The 26,513-nt window shown below is 47.6% G+C and overlaps 1 protein-coding gene across 1 annotated transcript; it reads right to left on the bottom strand.

Annotated features, from left to right (window-relative positions):
• Positions 1-458: 458 nt before the first annotated feature.
• Positions 459-26,513, bottom strand: LOC122946085 (histone lysine demethylase PHF8-like). Its single transcript, XM_044305417.1, has 22 exons — positions 26,304-26,513; positions 24,057-24,297; positions 21,916-22,001; positions 21,697-21,811; positions 21,423-21,583; positions 20,430-20,571; positions 19,071-19,257; positions 18,592-18,754; positions 18,002-18,089; positions 17,426-17,532; positions 15,862-15,953; positions 14,801-14,890; positions 14,510-14,716; positions 12,596-12,708; positions 11,489-11,679; positions 11,102-11,187; positions 10,893-11,020; positions 7,110-7,459; positions 6,831-6,926; positions 5,391-5,500; positions 4,843-5,122; positions 459-3,254 (listed from the first exon to the last, which is right to left on the bottom strand). The coding sequence occupies exons 2-22, from the start codon at positions 24,152-24,154 to the stop codon at positions 3,163-3,165; spliced, it is 2,982 nt and encodes a 993-aa protein (XP_044161352.1). The 5' UTR covers positions 24,155-24,297; positions 26,304-26,513; the 3' UTR covers positions 459-3,162.

The raw sequence follows: 26,513 nt of genomic DNA on the forward strand, positions 1-26,513 counted from the left end.
CGTTCTTGAGATAGATGAGGGTCTCCTCTCTGGGACAGCACCTATTGGGCATTTATGGCATATCTGTAAGATATGCCATAAATGTCTCAGAAAGGAATTTCCCCTTTTAAAGGGGTTGTCTACGCCGATGATTACCCTGGACTACAGAACAGAGCTTCCCTAGTGAATCCAGCGTCGCCGCTCCTATTCTCCTGGCTTCATCAGGGATATCATGTCAGTAACACAAGACCATTGTAGCTAAACACTGAGGAGGCCGTGACTGGCTGCAGTGGTCACAGATTCTCAACCCCATAAGCCGGGTAAATATGGCCAACGCGGCTGGAACTGCTGGATAAGTACCACTCGACTATTTCAGGCTATTCACCGGTGTTGTCCGTTTTCTTACAGAGACTGGCGATTCAGACGGAGGTAATAATGTGACCAGTAAATGGACAAGACACAAGTAAAGAGACGGGATACTCCGGCAGCTGTTTTCATTTATAGCTACTTAAAGGGGAAACCAGACATTCTAAAAAAATATATAAATTACAAGTAGTAAACTGAAACCTGAACATAAGAAACGCTTCTCACTCAGCTGCCTGACAGTATGAAGCCGATGCGCAAACACGGTGAGAAACTTATTCACACATCTGAAAAGGTGCTGCTGTTTTTAGTTTTTTCATTTTTTTTTTTTTTTCATGTCCTGTTAAAAGATAAAAAATAAATTGTACAAACTGCTAAAACCTCATTCCCCTGACTGGTAAAGTCTCGTGAGTCTGATATTGTGTATTCTTCCTGAGCCATTCATGTGGTTAAATACGCTGTGTATAAAATCCATTTTGCAGATATGAAAAGTACAGCAACGTGGTCCGCATGACAGCGTTATCCAGGGTTAGAAAAACGGTCTGCTTTTTGTCCAGGACCAGCACCGCTCTTGTCCTCAGACGGTCTGTCTATGGCATGGCCGCTTAGCCCCTATAGACTTGAATGGGGATGAGCTGCAATACCAGACACTGCCCATCTCTACAAGGGTGGCACTGGTTTTGGACAACAAAAAAACAGCCCGTTGTTGTAATCCTTCTTTAAATAAATTTCATGCAAATAATTTGTCAATTTGAATAATACAAAATAAAAAAAATGCTCCTAGGTGTAGATATTACTGCCACATGCTTGTTATGGCGCCCCCTAATGTTCTCTTGATTCCCACCACCTAATATGTTCAGAGCAAGCTGCTACTAATGTGCCTACTCTTATTCCACAGCCATGTGAAAGAGCCGGGTGATAGGACTGAGCGTGTGTGACCACTGCCATCGGACATAATGAGGACAGCAAGGGGGCGCCATAACTCTGCTACTGGAGTGCTGAAGGTGCTGTATGGATCCATAGGGCTTAAAGGGGTTGTCCCATGTATTGTGGGATAGGAGATAAGGATCTGATGTGTGGGAGCCCAACGGCTAGGACTCCCATTGAGCATGTGAACTGGGGTCCTCCTGTGTCCACGCATAACTGAAGCAGCAGGACAACACCCGCTGTTTAAAGTGGTTATCTGAGAGTGTAAAACTCTCCCCATGTGCCCGGGCCCCCACACTGACTAGACTTACCCCGCTCCCTGTGCCGCAGATGAAAACATCCGGTGTCAGGGGTGGATGGGGACAGAGACGAGCCTCCCTAGCATCTCAGGAGAAGTGGCGCAAATATATTCACTGTGAGGGACCTGGGCCTAAGGGGAAGGTTTTTATACTCTTGGATAATCCCTTTAAGGAGGCTGTGGTGCTCCAGACATCTCACAGGTTACCCTAGGCCAGTGCTATCCTGTTCACAGGTCCCATAGCTTAGGTGCAGCTTATTCCCATACAAGTGAATAGGGCTGAGCTGTCATACCAAGCACTGCCACTATACAATGTATGGCGCTGTGCTTGGTGAGCTGTTAGGAGGCTGCAGTACGCTCCAGAGCACTGCAGCCTCCTCAGATACTGATGACCTATTGTGACAATGGATCTATAAGCAAGCACACGCGTGAAAAACACGTAAGCGATTTGTGCACCCGATGTTTTGGATTTTACGACACTGGATTTCTATTCCTGTTGATATGATGATGGTTCATCAGTATAAAAAAAAAAGTTAGACAACTTCCCTCCCCCTTTAACTGAACTATCTAGTGCAGGTTACTGCATGACCATTAACAATGAACACAACTTGGTTCTAATTAATATGATCCCACGGGGGCTGTAGAATGGCTATGCTGTTTGCCTGCAGACATTGTAATGTGGCACAAATCTAGACCCCGCTGCACGAGCCATCCTTCTTCATATTACCGCACTGCAAACGGATATCAGAGAAAACAAATGACATTGATTTAAAAAAAAAAAAATCTTTACAGGGATGCGGCTGTGATCCAGGGTCCCGTCCATATTCTGTCTCCCAAAAATGGTAAGCTGGAGAGGTTTCGTTCTTCTGCTCCCATTACTGGAGAGGAAATACGAAGGGGACATAGGAGTGCTTGTGATGCTGCTGTAAGAGTTCCCTTTTACCCCAACACAGTCCATCTGCATTAAAAAATGGGGGGGAAATATGTTTATGGAAGGCAGGTTGGACAGGGAGAGGCCAGAAGTCTAGCCCCATCTCCTCCCATAAGAAACCACACGACCATGATGCCTTTTACAATCTTCAGACCAGTCCAAGTGCTGAGTACAGTATTTTGTTTAAAAAAAAAACCTTCATAAAATCGTGATTTTTAGTGATGTGAGGAGAGAAGCAAGAGGAAGGACACACAGTTTGGGTGAGGGCCGGTAGAGATAAATATACATTTTTGTTCTTGTTCTACTAGCCCCTTGTTTAAAACCTCTCCACGTCCTAAAGCTCATCCCGAAGGCCATGTGGCAAGCTAAAAAGTGTCAGCACCTTCCATGTGATTCTCACTCTATGTTCTAATGTGAAACCAGTGACCATCATGGAAGAAAGCCCACAGCAGGGCGGACGATGAAGTTTAGCTGCTACGCCCACAGCATTGGGTCCAGCCTGCCATTTTGGTTTGTTTCTCTGTAAAATATGTAATGTTTATATGTAGTTTAAGTGTTGAGCACAGCTTGGGGGCAAGACAGCTCTGCTTTCTGAGGGTTTTGTCCCATGGCCCTAGAAAAGTCTACTCAGCTGGAGGGACAACCAAGAGTTGAGGGAAGGAGGTCACAGCAGAAGCAGCTTTCCATTCCTGTGGATCTTCAAGATCTTGCCCAGTCGCTGTTTTGCAGTGGCCAAGCCTTTCTTGGGTCTCTTCCCTGAAAATACAAACAAATGTAACATCCAGAGGCAAAAATAGGAAGGTGAATATGTACAATGCCTTGCAAATGTATTCACCCCCCCCCCCCTTGACTTTTTTTTCTCGTATTTTGGTACATTACAGCCTCAAGTTCAATGTTTTGTTAATCTGAATTTTATGTGATGGATCAGAACACAATGGTCTAAGTGAAATGAGAACAATATAGAAATAAAACTATTGTTTAGAAATGGAAAACAGAAAATTGCCATGTGCGTATGTATTCACCCCCTTTCTTAGGAAGCCCATAAAAAGCTCTGGTGCAACCAATTACCTTCAGAAGTCACCTGTGTGCAATCTAAGGGTCCCATGATCTGTCATTACATATACACACCTTTTTTTGAAAGGCCCCAGAGGCTGCAACACCTAAGGAAGCGGCATCACTGACCAAACACTGCCATGAAGACCAAGGAACTCTCCAAACAAGTAAGGGACAATGTTATGGAGACGTACAAGTCAGGGTTAGGTTATAAAAAAAAAATCCAAATCTTTGATGATCCCTAGGAGCACCATCAAATCTACCATAACCAAATGGAAAGAACATGGCACAACAGCAAACCTGCCAAGAGACGGCTGCCCACCAAAACTCACGGATCGGCAAGGAGGGCATTAATCAGAGAGGAAGCACAGAGACCTAAGGTAACCCTGGAGGCGCTGCAGAGACCGTACGCTCCATAGAGTTGGGCTTTATGGCAGAGTGGCCAGAAGAAAGCCCTTACTTTCCGCTAAAAACAATAAGGCACGTTGGGAGTCTCCCACACGCCTTCTCGCAGTGTATGGAGGAAGGTGCTCTGGTCTGATGAGACGAAAATTGAACTTTTTGGCCATCAAAGAAAACTCTGGTGCAAATCCAACACATCACATCCCCCAAAGAACACCATCCCCACAGTGAGACATGGTGGGGGCAGCATCATGCTGGGGGGATGGGACTGGGAAACTGGTCAGAGATGAGGGAAAGATGGATGGTGCTAAATACGGGGATATTCTTGAGCAGAACCTGCACCACTCTGTGTGTGATCTGAGGCTGGGACAGAGGTTCACCTTCCAGCAGGACAATGACCCCAAACACACGGCTAAAGCAACACTTGACTGGTTTAGGGGAAACATGTAAATGTGTTGGAATGGCCGAGTCACAGCCCAGATCTCAATCCAATAGAAAATCTGTGGTCAGACTTAAAGATCGCTGTTCACAAGCGCAAACATCCAACCTGAAGGAGCCGGAGCAGTTCTGCAAGGAGGAATGGGCAACAATCCCAGTGGTAAGATGTGGCGACTGCTCATAGAGACTCATCCAAAGTGACTTGGAGCTGTGATTGCTGCAAAAGGGGCTCTACAGAGTATTGACTTTAGGGGGTGAATAGTTCTGCACATTGATGTTTTCTGTTATTTTGTCCCATTTGTTGTTTGCTTCAATAAAAAAATATAAATAAGTAGTAGTTGTGGGTATGTTCTGTAAATTAAATGATGCAAATCCTCCAACAATCCATGTTAGTACTTTTGCAAGGCACTGTAACTGGGGCTCTTACATAAGGGAAACCAAACTTTCTTACCCTGAACTACTTGACTGGTTGGAGAGGTAGCAGAAAGCCGCCGGTGGGATAGGAAGACACCTGGTGCCATAGGGGTAGTGCCTCGGTTAACCTGAGCCATGCCAAATATATTGGGTCCTGCTGTGTATTCGTGATCCACAAGACTGCCAGAGAAGACCTCAATCTGTGGCTCTGGTGGAGGAGGCGGCGGCTCTGGTTCAGATGGGACAGCTGGAGGTTCAGGTTCACTTGGCGGCTTCTTCTTAGTGACGACCTTTTTCTTCTGAGATTTCTGTTGCTCCTAATACAGGAAAGGAAGACAATAAGGTAATGGACTCCAACAGCTAGGTTTACATCTCCCATTGTGTGTTCCAGCAGAGGAGCAGACTACTGGAATTACCATATCCAGCATAACCAAACACCACCGGATCCCCATTCACTGTACCGGTTTATGGCATAAATACTACTGCATGCCGGTAGTCTGATCCTCTGGAGGAACAGTCTACTGTATGAAAATGTGAACCTAGCCACGCTGACCAGATTACAGCACTTGTGATTTGCTACTTTACCTGCTGAGAGAGCCTTGCTGCAGCCACCGCTAACCCCGTCTCCACTGAGGCCACACGTGTCCCCTCACGAACCGGCCGAGCCTGTTTAGGAAGTGTTGGAGTGACGCGAGCTAAAGAATAAACAAAAAGCGGTTAAAGGGCTTTTCAGAGATCTTGATTCTGATGGCCTATCCTCTGAATAGGTGAGGGTCAGATACCCGGGAACCCCACCGATCAGCTGTTTGAGAAGGCATCGGCGCTCCTGTGAGCTTACCAAGCACGGTGCAAACCTTGTATAGCGTATAAAGGATGGAGCGGATGGAATGAGATTTTGTAAAATCCCGTTCTCCACAGTGCTGCTGCGTATTATGGACTGCGGATTGCACAGGAAGTGTCGTCACTTTCGTACATCACATGTGCACCTCAATTTTCAGCTTCCCTTCAGGCACAGCAGCCGATGCCAGTGATTAAGAGAATTTTCTGTCTGGTGGGAACCTGAAATGGCCAGGACTGGAGCTGCTGGACTGTGAATAATCTTTTTTTCCCCCCTTTGGACACGCTTATCGGCAACTATCTAATTTTTGTGTCATGCCAGAGAACCCCCTTAATGCTTTATTCACATAAGTGATTATGAGCCAAAACCAGGAGTGGAGGCTGCACAGACATGGGGTATAAGGGAAAGATCTGCACCTGTTCTGTGTTTAGAGCCGCACCTGGTTTGGCTCAGAATCAATGACCCAACACTGATGCGTGAATGAGGCATAAATGTCAAACTACTGGAATGGTTACAGATCTAATGCATCTAACTTGATATTGATTTAGGGGGATTCTGATATTGATGACCTATCTTCCTAGACCTGGGCATCGCGGCCTCCTCGTTGCTCACCAAGGACAGCGCATCTGAGTTTGGTATTGCAGCTCAGCCCCATTCACTTGAAGGAGACTGAGCTGCAACTAGGCCACCTAAATGATGAACAAGACGTCACTGGTCTAGGGATAGGCCGCAGCCCTAAGAGCACAGCGGCGTCTTTAAATAGCTGATTGGTGGGGATGCTGGAAATTGGACCCCCATTGATCAGATACTGATGACCTATCCTGAGGATGTCACCAGTTTTTAACACTTGGACAACCCCCTTTAAAGATCCGTTTCTACAGCTGCATGTGGAAACACTAGAAAGTTGGAATTCAGCCCTACATGAAGCTACAGTAGATCAGAGGACAGCAACCTCCTGCACTCCAGCTGTTGTGAAACTACAACTCCTAGTATGCACTTCTATGGACACTGGGAGAAAACAGCTGAGCAAGTGTGCAAGTTGTAGTTTGAGATGAAATGTAAGAAGTTGCTGACCCCTGCAGTAGATGTTCATCACTTTTTGGGGTACACACACATCAGATGTTACTCCCAACCAGAAGACATCAGCAGCATGTATGCAAGCACAATCAGATCTGTCAAACACCTACCTTTTGGGTTCCATGGAGCGTCGTCGGTCTGCTTCTTTCTCTTGGGACGTGACCTCAGGGCTGGGTCATCATCATCTGACTCCAGAGAAGGGTAAACTATAGGAACCACAGAAGTGTAAAGTCAGGACTACATATGTGACAAACCTTCCACGTCATTAGAGACGTGCAGTAGGTGTACAGTACTTGCTATTATACTACTTTAGAAATGACAGTTTTTAGGGGTGCCACGTTTAGGCCAGGTATTATTGACTACGTATTTCCTAAGACATTTGCACTTACTGTACTCTGAGTCTTTGAAGCATGCTCCCAGGGTCTCCTGCTCATCTGCACTGTCGTCGTCATCCTCACTGTCCATGCTGCGATGTGCTGGTCGTCTTACCGGCCTCTTTCCTGGCCTCAGAATAACTCTACTGTTTCCCGTTCCTCCGCTGGTACCATTGCTGCCAACCTTGTTGCTCCCTGCAACTTTTACACCTTGTGGTAGGTTTCCTGAAGCCCCGCCCTCTTGACCTGCTGCCCACCAAGCTTGCAGATTAGAGGGCGTAGAGGAGGAGGCGGCAGCTTGCAGATTTGCCATGCAGAGCATGCCCTGGATAGCTTCTTGGGTGCTCGGAGACGCAGGAGCTTCACTGTACATTAGAAAAACAGTACACACCATCAGACGTAGGTCAGTTATCAAAAACTAGATTTTTGTACTTAGTGAAATCTGTTTCTCTTCCGTTCATTGGGGGACACAGGCATTGACCATGGGTATAGCTGTTGCCACTAGGAGGCGACACTAAGCACACAAAGTGTAAGCTCCTAAATCAGTTCAGTGCGAAAGCAGTAGGAGAAGCCAGACACAAGAAAATTACATTATGTACAAACCCAGAACCACACAGGCCCGAAAAGGCCCATAAACAAAAGAATGGGTGGGAGCTGTGTCCCCCAATCAACGGAAGAGAAACAGATTTTACGGTAAGTACAAAAATCTAGTTTTTCTCATCTGTCTCATTGGGGGACACAAGCATTGACAATGGGACGTTCCAGAGCAGTCCCTGGGGGTGGGCCTAACTTCAACCCTCCCGACAATCGGAGAACCGCAGTCTGCAAAACTCGACACCCCAAAGAAGTGTCAGAAGATGCAAAAGGTGTGCACCCTGTAAAACGTCGAAAAAGTATGCAAAGACGACCAGGTCGCCGCCTTGCACACCTGAAGGGCCGAAGCCCCGTGATGTACCGCCCAAGAGGCCCCCACTGCCCGAGCCGAATGAGCAGTCACCTGGAAGGGTGGGACCCGGTCCTTAACGCAGTACGCTTCCACAATAGCCAAACAAATCCATTGGGGAGTGAGAGTCTGACGCTGCCAGCCCTCGTCTCGGCCCCTTTGGAATCATGAACAGGGAATCCGTCTTTCTGAGACAGATAAACCCGCACGGCTCGTACCAAATCCAGGGTGTGGCGCAACTGCTACCAAGGATGAGACGGGTCCGGACAAAATTAAGAAAGAATAATCTCCTCATTTAGATGGAATGTCGACACCACCTTTCAGCAGGAAGGACTGCACAGGGCGAAGGACAACCTTATCCTGATGGAGAATCAGGAAGGGCGACCGACATGACAGAGCCGCGAGTTCCGACACTCTATGGATAGAAGTAATTGCAACTAAAAAAGCCACCTTATAAGACAGGAAGCCGTGCGACACCTGCTGCAAAGGCTGAAACAGAGAAGATTGGAGAGCGTTGAGCACTAGATTAGGATCCCAAGGATACAATGGAGGACGGAAAGGGGGCGCAGCATGCGCCACCCCCGGCAGAAGTGTCAGAACCGCCGAAAGCGAAGCTAAATTTCGCTGAAAAAGAATGGAGAGAGCCGACACTTGCCCTTTGAGAGAGCTGAGAGCCAGCCCCAAGTCCATGCCCGATTGCAGGAAAGCCAAAAGTCGCGAAAAGCGAACGGGAGACAGCTGTCTCCGCTCGCACCAACTAAAGTAGGACTTCCAGGTCCGGTGGTAGATTCTGGAAGACGACGACTTTCTGGCCCGAATCATGGTCTGGCCCACCGCATCCGATAACCCACGAGCTTTCAGTACTGCGGCTTCAACAGCCATGCCGTTAAATGTAGCGACCCTAAATTCGGGTGCAATCCCAGCTGGACAGTATGGCACGCTGAAGCGTTCTGGTATGGAATTGAGCATAGTGAACTGCTTCGAAGGCAGAGACCATGTGCCCCAGAGCCCGCATGCAGCGACGAATGGGAACCGGAGCTGGCCGCAACAAAGGAAGAATCTGAAGACAGAGCATATAGATTTTCCGGAGGCAAGAACACCTTGGCCTGACAAGTGTCCAGTACCATGCCTAGATGAAATCAACCACTGCGATGGATAAAGACAAGACTTCTGCCTGTTCAGGATCCATCCGAAGCGCTCCAGGGTGTCTAGAACAATGTTCAAGCTGTCCGCAGTCACCCGGAATGACGGACCCTTCACCAGGATGTCGTCTAAGGGATCGTCACGATCCCCCTGGCATGCAGCAGGGCTATGACTGCCGCCAGAACCTTCGTAAAGACCCTGGGAGCTGTGGCCAGGCGGAACGGGAGGGCTACAAACTGGTAGTGAAATGGACCCACTGCGAACCAGGGAAACCTCTGATGACCGACGCATATGGGCATGTGAAGATAAGTGTCCTTGATGTCTATCGAGGACAGGTACTACCCCGGTTCCATGGACGCAATGACCGACCTCAGTGACTCTATCCCGAATCTGCGGATGCAAAAGGAAATGGTTGAGGTCCAGAACAGGACGGACCGTCCCCTCTTTTATGGGAACCACAAAATTGCCAGAAAAAAAATTTGCGCTGATGACGCACAGGCAAAACAACGCACCGAAAGGACCGCCTACTTCTGGACCATAATGACACCCCTATGAGGAAAAAGGGAAAGGTTAGGCCTTGTAAGAAGGGACAAATAACACTCACCCAGCCTGTGTCCCTCCAAGCAGCAAGCACCATCAGCATCCCGCCAGGTGCTTAAAATCCTGGAAGTGGGCGGAGCCTACTCTCCCCTGTCGTTGGCTTGGGGGCAAGGCAAAAAAGCCCCACCCCCCCAAATGATGCCAGCTCTCAGCACCTGCCCATAATCTCTGCGCTGTGCTGACAGACTCCCTTTAAACTAGCAGACCTGCAAACTGATTTAGCCTAGTCCCTGTAGGAAGGATATAGCTGAAGGTGAGGAGCTCACACTTTGTGTGCTTAGTGTCCGCCTCCTAGCGGCAACAGCTGTACCCATGGTCAAGGCCTGTGTCCCCCAATGAGACGGAGGAGAAAACTAAATAAAAGCAGCCAGTCTTAATAAGGACAACGTCTTTTCATATGCACTGTGTGTGTGGAAATTAAAAGGGGCTATCTGAACATGGGAACGTCCCCTATAGTATACAGAGTAGACGGTATAAGCACAGAGGCAGCTCCCTCTCCACAGGACCATGTATTACAGCTGGTCACTATTACATATGCACTCAGAAATGGGGTTGTGCTGATTCTCTATTAAAGGGGTATTCCTATCTTATAACGTAAAGGCAAACCCCAGTTCTAGGCCATCCGTTTTAAAGATGGGAATACCCCTTTACAGCAAAATGTGTGTTGTATTGAAACCAGATCATTATAAACCAGAACATGCATTTGCCAAGTTCAGTCTTCTTCCGCACATCACTTCTGTTTGTCATTTTTTAAGTCCCATCCATCAGTGGCCTCCATTCACTGATGCTGGGAAAAGACAGAAGTAGCTCCTCATGTGCAGTCCGTCCCCAATGTAAGTGAATGGAGGCTACTGCTGGTAGACTGGTTACACCACCCTCCATCAGTGGCCATCCATTTTGAGACCACAGGGCCAGCAAGCAGGTAAGATGACCTGCTAGTAAACGTAAAATTAAACCATCTTCCAAGATCATTTAATAACGTCTATTACTAGCTGCAAGCACAAGCTGTTCCCAGCACATGTGCAGCTAGTAACACACAGTAGCCAACCCCTTTAATGACCAGTCTCAATGAATGACAAGACAAAGTACAATTGGTTTCCTCTTCTCCTTACTCAATCTCAGAATAGTCCGGGCCTCCGACCTGTCGACTAGCCTTTAGAAGGTCTAATATTCCTCCGCTGCTTGCGCCAAGTTCGTCTTCATCGGCTTCTCCCATCTCCTCATCTGTGGTATAATCTTCCTATTATGTGAACACACTTATTTTTCAGACTGAGAACTTCATGAACAACTTTAATACAATGCATACTGGTAGATTACTTACCTCCACGTCAAACTCCAGCTCTCCAGGCTCCCTCACCCGATTAGGGTCTGAACACGGCTTCGCTCTTGGGAGTTTCCGTGGGAATTCTGCAATAAAAATAAAGGATTTGTACAGGACTGGATGAAAGGTGTTTCAATGACTTCCATTCTAGTCCATGCAGAAGGTCAGTTACTGAAATTCAGTTCCATTCCCTTGAATGCGGCTGAGCTGCAATACCAGACACTGCCCACGGACTAGAGTGGTGTCGTTTCTGGCGTGAAAGCAGGAGCGCCTTTCTTCAAATTCTGTACAATCCCTTTAAAGAAGCAAACTCACTGATGCCAACATTATTATGTAAACTGAAGAGCAAATACACTGAGCAGGTCAAAGCATCTCCTGGGTACATACTATGGAGCTTTCTTTTTGGAGGAGCCAGCCTTCTCTCTTTGCGTGGGCTCTCATCAATTTGAAGGTCTTCTTCAGAGTCCATGAAGAAGGGGTCACTGGGAGAAAGTTCTGGATCCATAGTTTCACTTTTAGGGGTTTTTGGGACTAATCCCTGACGCCGACTTCCTGCTCCTACGCGAATCTTTTTGCCACTAAAAAAAACAAAACATGTATATGTTATACCTAGTGGAGGGCATGAGCAATCAGATTCAGGTCTCATGTCATGACAGCCAGGACATTATAACCAGTATCACTTCCAGATGGAGTCCATCTTGCTGGGAAATCTGATGTCGATTTGGCTTCATTGCAAGGTGTAATATCTGCAGCATAAAGGACATGCTGTGGATTTAACATCCGCACCACAGGTCAAGTTATGCAGATTTTTAAAATCTCATCCCCTCTGCTGCTACTGTAAACGTTACAACCAATACATACTAGATTTGCAATAGCTGCTGAGTCACAGATTGGGGACCATTGGTCTAGACCAGGGATGCTCAACCTGGGGCCCTCCAGCTGTTGCAAAACTACAACTCCCAGCCTGCACTAATAGCTGTAGGCTGTCTAGTCATGCTGGGAGTTGCAATTTTGCAACCGCTGGAGGGCCGCAGGTTGGGCATCCCTGGTCCAGACAGAAAAGAAGAAGTTGCCATGTGTATTCCAGTCCTTCACATTAAAGGGGTTCTATAGTTTGTTTTAACTGATAGGCGGGGGTCCGACACCTGGGACCCCCATCGATCAGCTGTTTGAGAAGGCAGCAGCGCCGCGGCCTTCTCACTGTTTATTGCTGGCCCAGTGACGTCACGACTAGTATTAACAGGCCTGTGCGCGGCTAAGCTCCATTCAAGTGAACAGAGCTTAGCCGCGCCCAGGCCAGTGATACTAGTCGTGACGTCACTGGGCCAACGGTAAACAGCGAGAAGGCCGCGGTGCTACTGCCTTCTCAAACAGCTGATCGGCGGGGGTCCAGGGTCTCGGACCCCCGCCGATCAGATGCTGATGATCTATCCAGAGGATAGATCGTCAGTTAAAACAAACTGTAGAACCCCTTTAAGGTTATAAGTCACCAACCTCAGATTTACACCGTTCGCCAGGACCAGTCGCAGTTTGCTCTCAGTTAAGTCTGAATCCAGTAGGCAGCCATCGGGCTTTTCATCAAGATCATCCATGAAGTCATCGTCGGTCTAAAAAGTAAAACAGATTGAAAGGGGTATTCACATCCTATAAAGGGATGGTATGTTGCTAGGTCATGCCATCACTTTATGATCAGTGGGGGCGGCAGTGCTCGTTTAGTCTTCACTGTTTCTACCTGCACATTTATTAAGACTGGCATTCATCACAGTGAAGTGATTTGTGCCAAATTTATTAAAATGCGCACATCATTTAATAATTTGGGGCATTTTCAAAGTCAGTCACACGCCTTAAAGGGGTTATCAGGTGATATACATCCAGAGGATGGGTCATCAATATCAGATTCGTGTGGGTCTAACACCCACACCAATCAGCCGTTAGAGTCCGGGTTTTCCATGGGGGCAGTAGCCTCTTCCTAGGTCATGTGACATCACCGCACATCGGTCACATGACCTAGTTGCATATCAGACCCACTGACGTGAATGGGGGTGAGCTGCAATACCAATGTATTGCTATACAATGTACTGCTGTGCTTGGCGAGCTGCCCGGCGGGGGTGAGTATAGGTAATCATTATTATTTCTTGGATATCCGCCCTTTAACCATCTAACAGTTCTGCCCAAGCCAAGCTCGAGCAGAAGGAGAAGCTGCTCTCTGGATTGGTAAAAGCTACAGACAAGCTTTCATACAAGACCAGAATCATAGCATTAGCACAACGTCAGCAGGAGATATCACAGTTAGAAATCGAGTCTGGAATAAATGTGGTAAAATCTACATTTACTTTCACTTTCAGCTGCATTCACTGCATCCCGATTTCTAACAGGGATATCTTCCCATGTAGCAACGATAATGCTGCGATTCTGATATTGTTTGAAACGCCTGCTTTCAAACAAGACAATCACAGCCTGTCTGTCCCATAGGCTGATTTTAATTAGAGTAAGTATAAAGCTGTAGCCTGCTCTCCATGTATTGGAAGCCATTTGGCGCCAGGAGAAGTATCGAGTGGGCTCAGCATGCATGTTGGTACCTGCATCCCTGGATTTAATGGAGGCCGTTATGGCACCAAAAATGGTAAAAAGCAGAGTGGACCCAGCATGCATGTGGAACCTGCACTCCCTGAATTTTATGGTGGCCATTATGGCACATAACAGGTAGTATCTAGTGTTAGGTTCCTGTCTTATAGAGATCGCCTTGACGTTTGGCAGACGGGCCCAAATAATTTTGTACAAAATGCATTTGCCAAGAATCTAATATTTGCTAAATAAGCGTAGCATTAGCAGCAGAATGTTTTCTATAATTAGGTCATTATTGTACTTTATTTGTGTGTGCAGAGTGATGTTGCTTTGTCTTTTTTTCCAATCAAAGCCCATATCTCTAACTGCTACCAATCCAGAGATATGTGCAGCAAAAGCAGGCCCCACAGATTGTGTCCCAAAGAATGTGTCTAACTTTGCAACCATTTTTTTTTTGTTCCAATACTTCCAAAATAGAAGAACGAAGTCCGTTTTGTGTATACAGCTCCTATGCAGACAAATATTTTACAAACCTGTGTGCACTCTGATCCGGTAGCTGTACTCGCTTCTGTTTCCCCTCTACTATTTGTCAACCTACCAAATGAATTCTACTAGGTAGTGAGAGAGATGGAAGGAAGTATGACCGCAGGATTCGTAGTGTACAACAAGGTTTTTAAGACTATGTGCAAAGTTTTTTTTAACATGCATTACAATACAACACATGGTTGCAAAACACAGATGGACATAGCCCTTAATTCCTTCAGTGAAGCAGGTAATGACCATACGACGCGTTCTATCACGACACAGAAATGAGAGGAAACTGACATTTTTCGTTTTTCCTACCATTTCTTCCTTGGGAATCAAGGTGTTCCCCTGCATGTCAGAAAGCTCTGAGCTCAAGTCATCCTCCAGACGAATCCTTCCCCCTTTCTTTAACAGTTCCTTGGTTTTGAAAATTTTCTTTCTGACAGGAGTGGACGTGCCAGTGATGGGACTTCGAGTCATACCCAACAGATTCCCAGTTTTCTCAATGTTTTGATGGACGATATCCTGAAGGGAGAGGGTAGAGTTTCACGAGACATGTGTATGGCATGAAGTAAGGCTCGGGGAGATGCCACCTGAAGAAAACCTCACCTCCATAAGTTTGACTTCGCGATCCAAGTCCTTGATGAGCTGTGCAGTAATGATGGTCTCTGGAATCTCTTCCTCATGATCCATAATTGCCTGTAAATCAAACCACATCCAAATGAGATAGAAACAGAAGCCCCAGGACAGATGGAAGCTTCTATCTGTATTTAATTGGCCGGTCCCATCATAACTTATCACCTATATCTTGCTGACACTTAAAGGGGTTATCCTATGGGCTATCCCATCATAACTTATCACCTGCCACTCAATTCATCTCAATGGGATTACTGAAGAGAAGCTGCTTGACCATTTCCAGCATCCCATAAAGATGAATGCAGAGGCAGCATGTATTCATAACTTCTGCTCTGTTCTCTTAGGGAACTTAAAGGGGTTATCTGGTAATATAAATTGACCTATCCTCAGGATAGGTCATCAATATCAGATCGGCGGGACCCCCCACTGATCAGCTTTTAGAAGAGGCCGGACACTTATTGAGTGCCGCCGCCTCTTCGTAGGGTACATGATGTCACCGTACATTGGTCACATGGCCTAGTTGCAGCTCGGACCTATTGAAGTGAATGGGGCTGAGCTGCAAAACCGGCCACTATACTACGTACGGCGCTGTGCTTGGAAAGCTGACAGGAGAGCTCCGGGAAGGGCGGCAGCTCCCGTAAATAGCTGATCGGCGGTGTTCCGGGAATTGGACCCCCGTTGATGTTTAATGATAACCTATCCTTAGCATAGGTCATCATTATCACATCACTGGATAAACCCTTTAAAGGACCCCTTTTTGTAATAGGTGGGTGATCCAGTGGTTGGACCCCGACCAATCAGAAATTTTCCCTTATCCTGTAAAGAGGTGATAAGTTGTTATGGCGGGACAATCCGATTTAAAGAAGTTATTCGGTATTGGAAAAAGGATTTGCATTTTCTCAGAAACACTGCTGCTCGCTTCATTAGGCTGTGCCTGGAAGTGCAGCTCATTGCCGCTCACTTGAATACTGCAGTACTAAAACACAGAAGAAACAGCCTCGCATGACCCCTTTATCATATTAAATAAAGAGCACCTCCTTCTTGGTCCAAACTTTGAACGCAGTGTTCAGGGCCTTGGCTCCATGCAGTAAATAAGACGCAGGGTGTCTTCTGTTCTCTCTCAGACCTGAATACACAAAGATATGCTGATCATAAGTCAAAATGTAAAATGAGAGCATGCAGCAGCATCATCATCATCTGGGTGACGCCAAAGCAATTGACCCCTCTGCACAGTGGTGCTCCTGACCACTTTGCTGTGCAGGGAACTGCAGCCGGTCTCATTCATCTAAATGGAAAAACGGTGAGGGGGCTTTAGTGCTGAATCAGTGCTGTGGCTCCTTTATTCTCAAGATCATTGGGGGGAGGTCTCAGAGTTTGGACCCACCCTGATCCAAAAGACAGCATATCATATTGAAAGGCCATAACTAAGGGCGGCATTGCACCGTCGATCTTCGGGCAGTGGGAGCGCCTTGTCTGCACAGGCCGATGCTTTGAATGAGAGGAATGACTGCTACTGCCATCATTTCTCCCTACTTGGCTGGTTTCACACGGGCGAGTTCAATGCATTGAACTCTCAGCCTGTGTCTGCGGAAGCTCCCGTACTGACCTCCGTAGTACTGATAGCATCGTATAGCATTATATGGATTGATTATGCTACGTAACCCTTAGACTTCTGGAATGTATTGTACAACACAGACATAATGAATTACAGAACCCTACGGGTTACATAAGATCATAAATCAAGATAATGCTATACGATCCTATCAGTGCTAGGGAGGTCAGTACGGGAGCTTCTGCAGAAACACGCTAGGAGTTCAATGTGTTGAACTCGCTCGTGTGAAACCAGCCATTCTCTTCTATACATGATCGTCAGCACAGCCCTAATTACACAGGAAGATGTGCTGCCAATAAGTCTATAAACGGGCATTTGCGTGTTCGGCTGATCGACTACACGGGCCAATAATCAGAAATGCATGTTCACTTCCCTGATAATTGGCCCAAAATCGTGCAGTCTAATAGGTCCTTAAGATAGGAATCCTCATAAAATCTGTACCTAAGGCTAGTTTCACACTAGCGTTCGGCTGTCCGCTCGTGAGCTCCGTTTGAAGGGGCTCATGAGCGGACCCGAACGCTTCTGTCCAGCCCTGATGCAGTCTGAATGGATGCAGATCCGCTCAGACTGCATCAGTCTGGCGGCGTTCAGCCTCCGCTCCGCTCAGCAGGCGGACACCTGAACGCTGCTTGCAGCGTTCGGGTGTCCGCCTGGCCGTGCGGAGGCGTGCGGATCCGTCCAGACTTACAATGTAAGTCAATGGGGACAGATCCGTTTGAAGATGCCACAATATGGCTCAATCTTCAAACGGATCCGTCCCCCATTGACTTTCAATGTATAAGTCTGGACGGATCCGCTCAGGCTAATTTCACACTTAGCCATTTTTTGCCAATATAATTCAGACGGATCCGTTCTGAACGGAGCCACCGTCTGCATTAATATGAGCGGATCCGTTCAGAACGGATCCGATCGAACGCTAGTGTGAAAGTAGCCCAAGACCTCTCATAGCATAAAAAGGCTGCCAGGACCTACTGGGGGTCACTTACCTCTAAATGTATCCAGTAAATGCTTCCCCACGTACCAACAAATAGACTCAAAATTTGGAAACTTAAAGAGATCGGCCGTACTCAACCTCTTCTCGATTTCATATGCTCTATCAAATGAAAATAAGAACCATCAGAAGATGACGAACCTCATGTCCGCACCATCACCTTTTATTGAAAATGATAATGCACGATGGCAGAAATATTAGAGAAATATTTTTCCGTCAGGTAACAAATTGGAAGGCTCACCCTCGGATTTCTGCAGAGGCTTTGCATCTGAAACCTGCCGCAAGTATGCATGCAGATTAGTCCAAATCAATGGGAATAATCAGCGGGTGGTTTCCTGTTGCAGTAGAATCTGCAGCATAAAGGGTCATACCCCCGTTTTTAATCCCCGTAATACACAATCTCGTATGCTCTTGGCAGCAATACGAAGTCGATTTTGGAGTGGAACATGTGCTGAAATCTGCATGTACCCTTACAGGACAGTGTGGTTTAAATAAAGGAGTGGCCTCCTACAGCGACGGGCTCACATGGATTTTGTGCTGTACAGAGTACAAGGGCCTCCTGTTCTCCTACCTGAGCTGCATGGCAATGTTTAGACTGTGCAGAAAGTTTCCTCCAAAAGCTACACAGTCCACCGGAGTGAGCACAGCGTGGATCCACCCTGTGAAGAACATATGCTTAATCATAAGTGTGTGAACCTCACACATGATCTATGAATGGGTACTTAAAGGGGCTATCCAACCATCTGTAACGGATGACCTGTCCTCTGGATAGGTCATCAGCATCTGATTGGTGGGGGTCCGGCACTCGGGACCGCCGTCGATCAGCTTTTTGAGAAGGCCCTGCACTTCTATGAGCATCACAGCTTTCTCACTGCTTATTCTAGGCCACTGATGTCATGACCATTGGTCGCATGGCCTTGTTGCAGCTCTGCCCCATTCTCTTGAATGGGGCCGAGTTGCGCTCAGGCCACGTGGCTGACGATTGTGATATCACTGGCCTAGTGAGTAGGCCACAGCAAAGGGCCTTCTTAACCAGCTGATCAGTGTGGGTCCTGGGTGTCAGACCCCACCAATCAGATGCTGTTGAGTTATTCAGTGTATAGGTCGTTAGTTACAAATGGTCGGGTAACCCCTTTAATAACTCAATAATAAAGTGGTCACCTGTGGGTATGAAGAGCGTCTGCCCCTGTTTAACTGGACACCGGTAACAATTGTCCACCTGATCGCCAAAAAACATTTCATTCTGGTTAGAGGAGCTGCTCCAGCATTCAAACAAGGCCAGGTTAGTCTTGGTTGGCTGGATCAAGTAGAAAATCTTTTCTCCCTGTAGAAACAAAAGACACAAAAATCTCATTACTGCAACCACTCACAGCGCAGGGAAGAGACTGTAATAAAACATGGCTGCCCTGACACAATGGTACATCTGCATAATACACCAATGCGTACACAGTAGACCAGGTCGTAAAGGACCTGGCACGCCCCCTGCATCAGGTAATGATTTATATCATTCTAATATAACCACTGGCATTGTTGGCACAGCAGGGGTAGAGGTCAGCGACGTCCTGTGTGGCTTTCTTTAGTCCTGGACAGAACCGTTTTAATGGCCAGCATTAGATGGGGTGCATCACATAAAGGCCTACCTTTAACACATGGTACCAGACAGAGGTGCCCCCAAAGTCTATGTGGAAATCTGTGTAACTGTCCTTGACGCCCATCAGGCAGTATTTCTGGACATTCGGTCTCTCAAATACACTCTGCTCCGGCCACAAGTTCTCAACCCAGGACAATTTGCGGACAATTTTGGGAGTTTCCACAAGGTTCGATAACCTATTGAAAAGATGCGACAAGATCAAGAACTATGAATGACTAAGACAACCAACATCGGTGTGTAATGCCTAATGCAGGCCTGAGAGGGGTTGGCCCCATTTTTTATGCATCCTTACTGTACGTTATTTAATGGTTAGATTGTTTAAATGACCTTTTTCCTGACGTCTTTCATTCTTTTGTGGTCACGTCCCCAGATGTAATCATTGTCTGTGCTGTTCGTGGCACCTTAAAATGCTGTCATATACTGGATGCTTTGCTTCATCCACCTGTCCAATCCGCACTGGTAGCTCCCGTCGTTCATTGTACTGCGCAGACGCTGGAGGAAGCTTGCTACACGTGCCCAGTCTACTCCTGCTCCGCTTCATTGGACTGCACATACTTCTGATTAAGAGTTTGGCGCATGCGCTGTCTAAGCTCCCGCCTGCATCCAGTGTACTTAAACACAGGATGGAGCTGAGACAGTGCAGGCGCCAAACTCTTCATTGAGAGTTTGCGCAGTCAGACATGAAGAAATGGTGCAGAAGTAGAATGGGCATGCGCAGGATGCTTCCTCTTGCGTCTGCGCAGTAAAATGACGGACGGGGGCAAACAGTGCGGAATGGAAGGGTGGCTGAAGCAAGGTATATGCTGCATGACGTCACTTGAAGGTGCCGCGAACAGCACAGACAATTATTACATCTGGGGGCCGCAACCACAACAGAATGAGAAAAACAGGCACCAGGAAAAAGGTCTTTTAAACAATCGAAAAAACAAAAATGTTCGAAAAGTGGCCAACCCCTTGGTTTTGATTGGTGGGTTTTGAATGCAAGAGACCCAACCGATTGCTAAAATGAGGAGAAAGAAGAGTTCCCACAGAGGAGCACGGTCTCTACTCTGTGCTGAAGAATGGGCTCAATAGAAAGGCTAGGGGGCCCATCCGTGGTCTGTCTCCTAGAACAAGGAGACACGGCACTGTGTGAGCGATTGGTGCGGTCTGAATGCTGAGACCCCCTCACAATCAAAACCTTTGAAGTGTCAGGATAACATATGAAAAGTTTGTTAAAGGACACAGAGAGACTCCCTGTCGTCAGGTATAAGTGCATAGGTCTTGCCCGGATTGTTCCTTTAATATCGGTGTAGGACATATTCAGAGTCCAGACGTGAAATCTTCTGCGTTACTCTACGTCACTCACCTCGTCTCTGAGAACTCCAAGCTGATGACGTTCAGCACTTTCTCCCTTTTGGGGCCATTGTAATATTTCACAAAATCATTCAGCTTCATCTTCATGTCGGCCTGCCTCGTCACGTCAATGACATCAATCTCCTTCTCTCCCCCTAAAAGCACAGAAAAGCAGACATTAAAGGGGTATTCCGACTAGTCATACATATATTAGCCAAAGGATAAGCAGTAGGTGTCAGACCACCGTAACCAGGACAGTCTAAAAGGATTTAAAAAATAATAATTTTTTTAATCAAGGATTCACCGCCACTCCAATACAGTGGTGAATAAGTGAGTCAGTCTCCTGCAGGGAGGAGACACAGTGCTTTGTGTGGGGGCTGCTTTCTCCCTGTTTGAGGGATCAGTGTGGGTCTCAGCACTTGGACCCCCATAGGTTAATCCTCGCACCTTCTGGTCCACGGTCACCGCAGCAGCCGTTCGCTGAACCTCTGTGGCCATGGACAGAGAACGGCGGCTGCGGAGCAGGTTACCACGGACGGACAACCTCTTGAAGGGTTTACTGTGCAAGAGCAGCACTCGCTACTGTAGGGAGAGACAGAAGCAGCTGAGCGAGCGGACCCACAGCTCTTGCAGATACATGGGACCCCTGCTCTCTAGTACAATTTACAAGCTAAGGCCCCATGCACGCAACCGTAATTTCCATCTGCATCTAATCCACATTTTTTGCAGATTGGATGTGGAACCATTTATTTCAGTGCGGTCGCAAAAGACGCAGACAGCATCCCATGTGCTGTCCGCATCCGTATGTCTGTTCCGTGGCGCCTCAAAAAAGATAGAACATGTCCTATTCTTGTCCAATTTCCTAACAAGGATAGGACATTTCTACAGGTCTAAAAAAATAATAATAATGGCAGCATGCACACGGCAAGGATCCGACTACAAAGTGGATACGGTCGTGTGTATGAGGCCCAAGTTTAGAAAATGTGGCAGAAGCCAACTGTCTTACCCACATAGTACTCAACATCGTTTACTGTGAAAGAGGGCGGGGGAAGGGTCATGCCGAGTCCATCTTTTTTCAGAACCAGGATGGGGACGCTGAAGCTGTTCTCCTCCAAATACTCCACGGTTAGCTGAGCTCCCTGCGGCTTCAGGATCACCTCCTCTGCACTGGATGTAGAGGAGACTTGTGAGGACCAAAAAGTATCAAAAACAGCTCGGAAAGTTAGGAGGACGTGAGCCAATAGCAATGTGCTTAAAGGGACGGCGCACAGCAGCTTTACCTTGGAAAATTCCTGCTCCGAAGCTCCTTGATGAAGCCTGCGCTTCCGATCTGCACCGGCTTCCCCACCTCCTTGGTCACAGAAGGATCTGGCTTAGCATTTCGTCTTTTCTTCACTGAATGAATAGAACATCACAGAATTAGCCTGGGAGCCCCAGACGGCCACTATGCCAACGGGCGAGGGCACATGCCCACTACCTGTATTCCATAGGGTACTTACTGACTGGCGGCCCGTGAGTGATCTGGCAGTTCGGACAATGATACAGGTCGATCTCTGAGGCGTTTTCCTCCTCCACACCAACACAGCTGCCATTAAAAAAACATAAGACGACATTGTGAGGCACAGCTTTCCTGCGTACGATCGGCGGGGTTGACCATTTAAAGGAAATATTAGGCAACTGCATAAATAGCAATTACCTAATCCTGGAATGCTTCCTTTTTAAAGGGCTGGGGAATATGTCAAATTATCATTAGGAAGACTTAACTGCTTAAGCGAAGGCTTCCAACAATGACATAGGCAATTGCACAACTAGCGATTCCATAATATAAAGTAGAGTGATCTTTAGGGTTTAGAGCGCTTGGCAGGGCACTTAGGGGTGCACGCCTTTTATTTTTCTGCATGCAAATCACATAGCCAGTGCCCGGAGAGCAGCCCAAGGGCTCCGGGTCTCACTGGTAAACCCTGCGCAATGCTCCCTCGCCTTAATGGATGGTGCCGTCATCATCAGCTGAACTGGAACCTTGCGCATGTGTTGTTTCCAGGGTGTTTGATGCAAATATCAGCCAAAGATCAAGACCAAGGGGGAGACATTCCCCGGGGAGGATATTTACCAGTAAGGCCCCTTTCACACGGGCAAGAATTCCGTGCGGGTGAAATGCGTGGGGTGAACACATTGCACCCGCACTGAACCCGGACCCATTCACTTAATGAGCGGTGATTTTCACCCATCACTTGTGCATTGCTTGAAAATCACAGCAAGCTCTATATTTTGCGTTTTTCGCGCAACGCAGGCCCCATAGAAGTGAATGGGGCTGTGTAAAAATTGCAAGCAAGTGCGATTTTCACACATGGTTGCTGGGAGACGACCGGGATGGGGACCCAATCTTTATTATTTTCCCTCATAACATGGTTAGAAGGGAAAATAATAGCATTCTTAATACAGAATGCTTAGTAAAATAGTGATGGAGGGGTTAAAAAAAATTAAAAACTATTAATAAACTCACCTTTATCTACTTGAATGCTCAGCCTGGCACGTCTTCTTTCTATTTTGATGAAAAGGACCTGTGGTGACATCACTGAGCTCATCACATGGTCCATCACCGTGGTGATGGACCATGTGATGAGAGCAGTGATGAGAGCAGTGATGTCATCACAGGTCCTTAAGACAGGTCCTGAAGACAGTAGAAAGAAGGGGAGACCCGCTACGCCAGGGATGGCCAACCTGAGGCTCTCCAGCTGTTGCAAAACTACAACTCCCAGCATGCCCAGACTGCCTACAGCTATCAGCCTACAGAAGGGCATGGTGGGAGTTGTAGTTTTACAACAGCTGGAGAGCCACCGGTTGGCCATCCCTGCGCTACGCGATCAAGTGGATGGGGCGAGTTAAATTTGTTTATTATTTTTAACCCCTCAATGGACATTTTACTATGCATTCTGTATTAAGAATGCTATAATTTTCCCTTATAACCATGTTATAAGGGAAAATAATAAAATCTACAGAATCCTGAACTTCAGTGAAGAAGTCCAGGTTCGGGTCTGGGTACCAAACATGCCGATTTTTCTCACGCGCGTGCAGAACGCATTAAAACGCTTTGCACTCGTGTGGAAAAATCGTGCATTTCCCCGCAATGCACCCGCACCTTGTCCGACCCTCACACACAACGCCCGTGTGAAAGAGGCCTAAGAGCTTGAGCCTTTGCCAAATTTGGGACAGCCTTGGCCTCGCTGCTCAAGAGACTCTACCTCCCCCAGATATCCCACCTGTGCAGTTGCTCCAAGTTGTAGTGCAAGCAGATTCCGACTGCGCATGCGCGGCTCAGTCTGGATACACTAGGAAGAGTAATGGCATATGCTCTGTTCAGGCAGCAGCAGAGCCTCTGCGCTGGAGCCGCTACTCAGAGCAACAGGGCCAGGTTAGATGTCTGGCCCTGTCAATCATGGGGAGGGGGAGTCTCTTGAGCAGCAGGACCAGCCCCTCCCTGCTCAAGCAGGCTGATTTATGAACCAATTCAATTCGTACAGACAGATTTTCTCACCTCTAGGTGGTACAAATCATTCACCCAGCAGCGTCATACTTTACCCGCCATGAAACAGGCGACAGCAGACAATTCCTTTAAGAAAGCACTACAGAACCAACCCACCTGCCGTGGAACCAGTCTTGGCAGACATCACATTCGATCATAAAGCGGGTAACGTCATAGGGCAGACGGCACAAGCAGTAGACTGGAACAGACGCCATGCTGGCTGGTCACCACAGAGGGTGGCAGGGGGGCCCTCTTTATCTCCACTCGGTGGGGGGAGGGCGCATCGACAGTCCGGGCAACGGGGCAAATTCTCTGCTACCAGTCAATGGTTCTCATGAAACGAAGATTGTGGAGAACCCTGCAGAGAGGAGACAATGGAGAGCGGTCATTGTAATTATCTTTAAAGGGGTTTTGCCATCTCAGACAATGGGGGCATATCGCTAGGATATGCCCCCCATTGTCTGATAGGTGCGAGTCCCACCTCTGGGACCCGCACCTACAACGAGAACAAAGCGCAGCCGCCCTCCATTCATTTCTATGGGGCCGCCGAAAATAGCCAAGCATAGAAATGAATAGGAGCAGGGGCCGCGAATGCGCGGTACGCTCCTATTCACTTGCATGGGAGCAGTGCTTGGTGGGGGACGGACCCCGGGAAATCCACAACCACAGCTCTCCCCGCTCAGTTCTCCTTGTAGGTGCGGGTCCCAGAGGTGAGATCTGCACTTATCAGACAATAGGGGCATATCCTAGCGATATCCCCCCATTGTCTATGATGGGAATACCCCTTTAAGTCTTCTGAATGAAAAGTCACAATAAATCATACAATGTGGTCGCTGACGATAGACAATCCCTTTAATTCCCTGTGCTTAAAAAAGCAATTCCAATGGTAGCAGCAGATGCCACTCCTGGAGGTCCCCGGGGGCTTCTCTCTGTACCCGCATAGGGGGCATAGGACAAAACCTCAGGAGAGCAAACCACTGTGCCAAGATCTACTATGGAGATGATGTGACTGGTAGAAGGGCTGCACAGGCATCATAAGGACGCTATGATAGACATTAACATAGGGGCACTAGGGCTGGCACTGCGTACAGTAGGCACAACTGCAGACACCACAATAGCAGCAATATCACTGGCATGTTTTGGGTACTACAGATCATATGACAGCAGCACTGGTGCCACAGGACAGTCATCAATATTCAAAGCTGGCATGATGTAGGCACCAAAAATAGTTGGCATTATAGACAGTAGGCACAGGGGATGATCAAATACACTGGCACCATTTAGGTACCATTATTGGGAAAGGGCACCAAGACTGGCATCCGATACAGTCGGCATTATTATGGGAGAACTGTAGATCCTATATAGACTGCCCTGGCACCATATGGTTGGCATGGCATACAGTAAGCATCATTACAGATATTCTAAGAGCAATATCACTGTCATGTTATAGGCACCACAAGGCATAGTCACTTATTGGGAATCAAGCAAGCACCAATTAGAGTTGGCATCATATACAGTAGGCACAGTGGATGATAAAATACACTGGCACCATCTAGGCACTATTATAGGGACAGGGCACTAAGATTGCCATCCTATATAGTAGGCATTATTATGGGAGCACTATGGATAATATACGCACTGCCCTGACTGACACCATATGGGCACTATGGCTGGCATCACATAGGGTAGGCAAAACTGCAGAAACTATTATAGGAGCAATAGCACTGGCACTATGGGTCATATAACAGCAGAACTGGCACCACAGAGACCAAGTCACTTATGATGCAGGCACCAAATACAGTTGTGATCACAGACAGTAGGCACTATGGGTGATAAAATGCACCTGTACCATCTGGGCACTATTATAGGGACAGGGCACTAAGCTTGGGAGCACTGTGGATCAGATATGCACTGCCCTGGCACCATACAGACACTACTGTAGGAAAAGGGCACCAAGATTGGCATTATCATGGCTCATATGCTTCATCCTGGCATCATATGGGCACTATGGAACATACATGTGCTACACTGGCACCCTATGGGCAGCATTATATTATGGAAGACAAGTATATGACGACTATTACAGGGGCACTAGGGTTGGCATCACAGGCACTGGCTGGCATCACATACAGCAGGCTCTATGTGGGCATTATAGTCCAGGAGTACCATGGTGGGCAGACAATCACTATGACAGGCCAGTGGTTGGCATCAGATACATTCACATGGGCACCGTGACTGTGTGGGCAGCTATGAGGCACTGTTGTACAGACCGCTGGGGCACATGATGAGGATGATGGGGGTATTGATACATCTCTCACATGACGGGCCGCTGTGTGCTGTGACGGGCTCGGCCGCGCGTTTTACCTGAGGCCCAGGCCTGGCGCGGCGGAGGCGCCAATACTCCAGCGGCGGTCAGACCGGAGGGGGAGGTGGAGAGAAGCGGCCGCGGGGTGAGAAGAGCTGCAGCCGGTCAGGGGTCGAGTGGAGTGCGGCCTAATCCAGACTGGCCCCGCGGAAACCGCGGCATAGGGGACTGAGGCCTTCGCGACGCCATTAGCCTACTAGCTCCTCCCC

This window comes from Bufo gargarizans, chromosome 9 (genome assembly GCF_014858855.1).
Source record: "Bufo gargarizans isolate SCDJY-AF-19 chromosome 9, ASM1485885v1, whole genome shotgun sequence".
Taxonomy (NCBI): domain Eukaryota; kingdom Metazoa; phylum Chordata; class Amphibia; order Anura; family Bufonidae; genus Bufo; species Bufo gargarizans.

Excerpts from the sequence above, each read along its gene's own strand:
- LOC122946085 (XM_044305417.1), bottom strand. The coding sequence starts at position 24,154 with ATGGCGTCTGTTCCAGTCTACTGCTTGTGCCGTCTGCCCTATGACGTT. Across the intron at positions 11,021-11,101 it reads AGCTGGAGTTTGACGTGGAG|GAAGATTATACCACAGATGA; the intron begins GTAAGTAATCTA and ends TTCACATAATAG. Across the intron at positions 5,123-5,390 it reads CAGCAAGGCTCTCTCAGCAG|GAGCAACAGAAATCTCAGAA; the intron begins GTAAAGTAGCAA and ends TTCCTGTATTAG.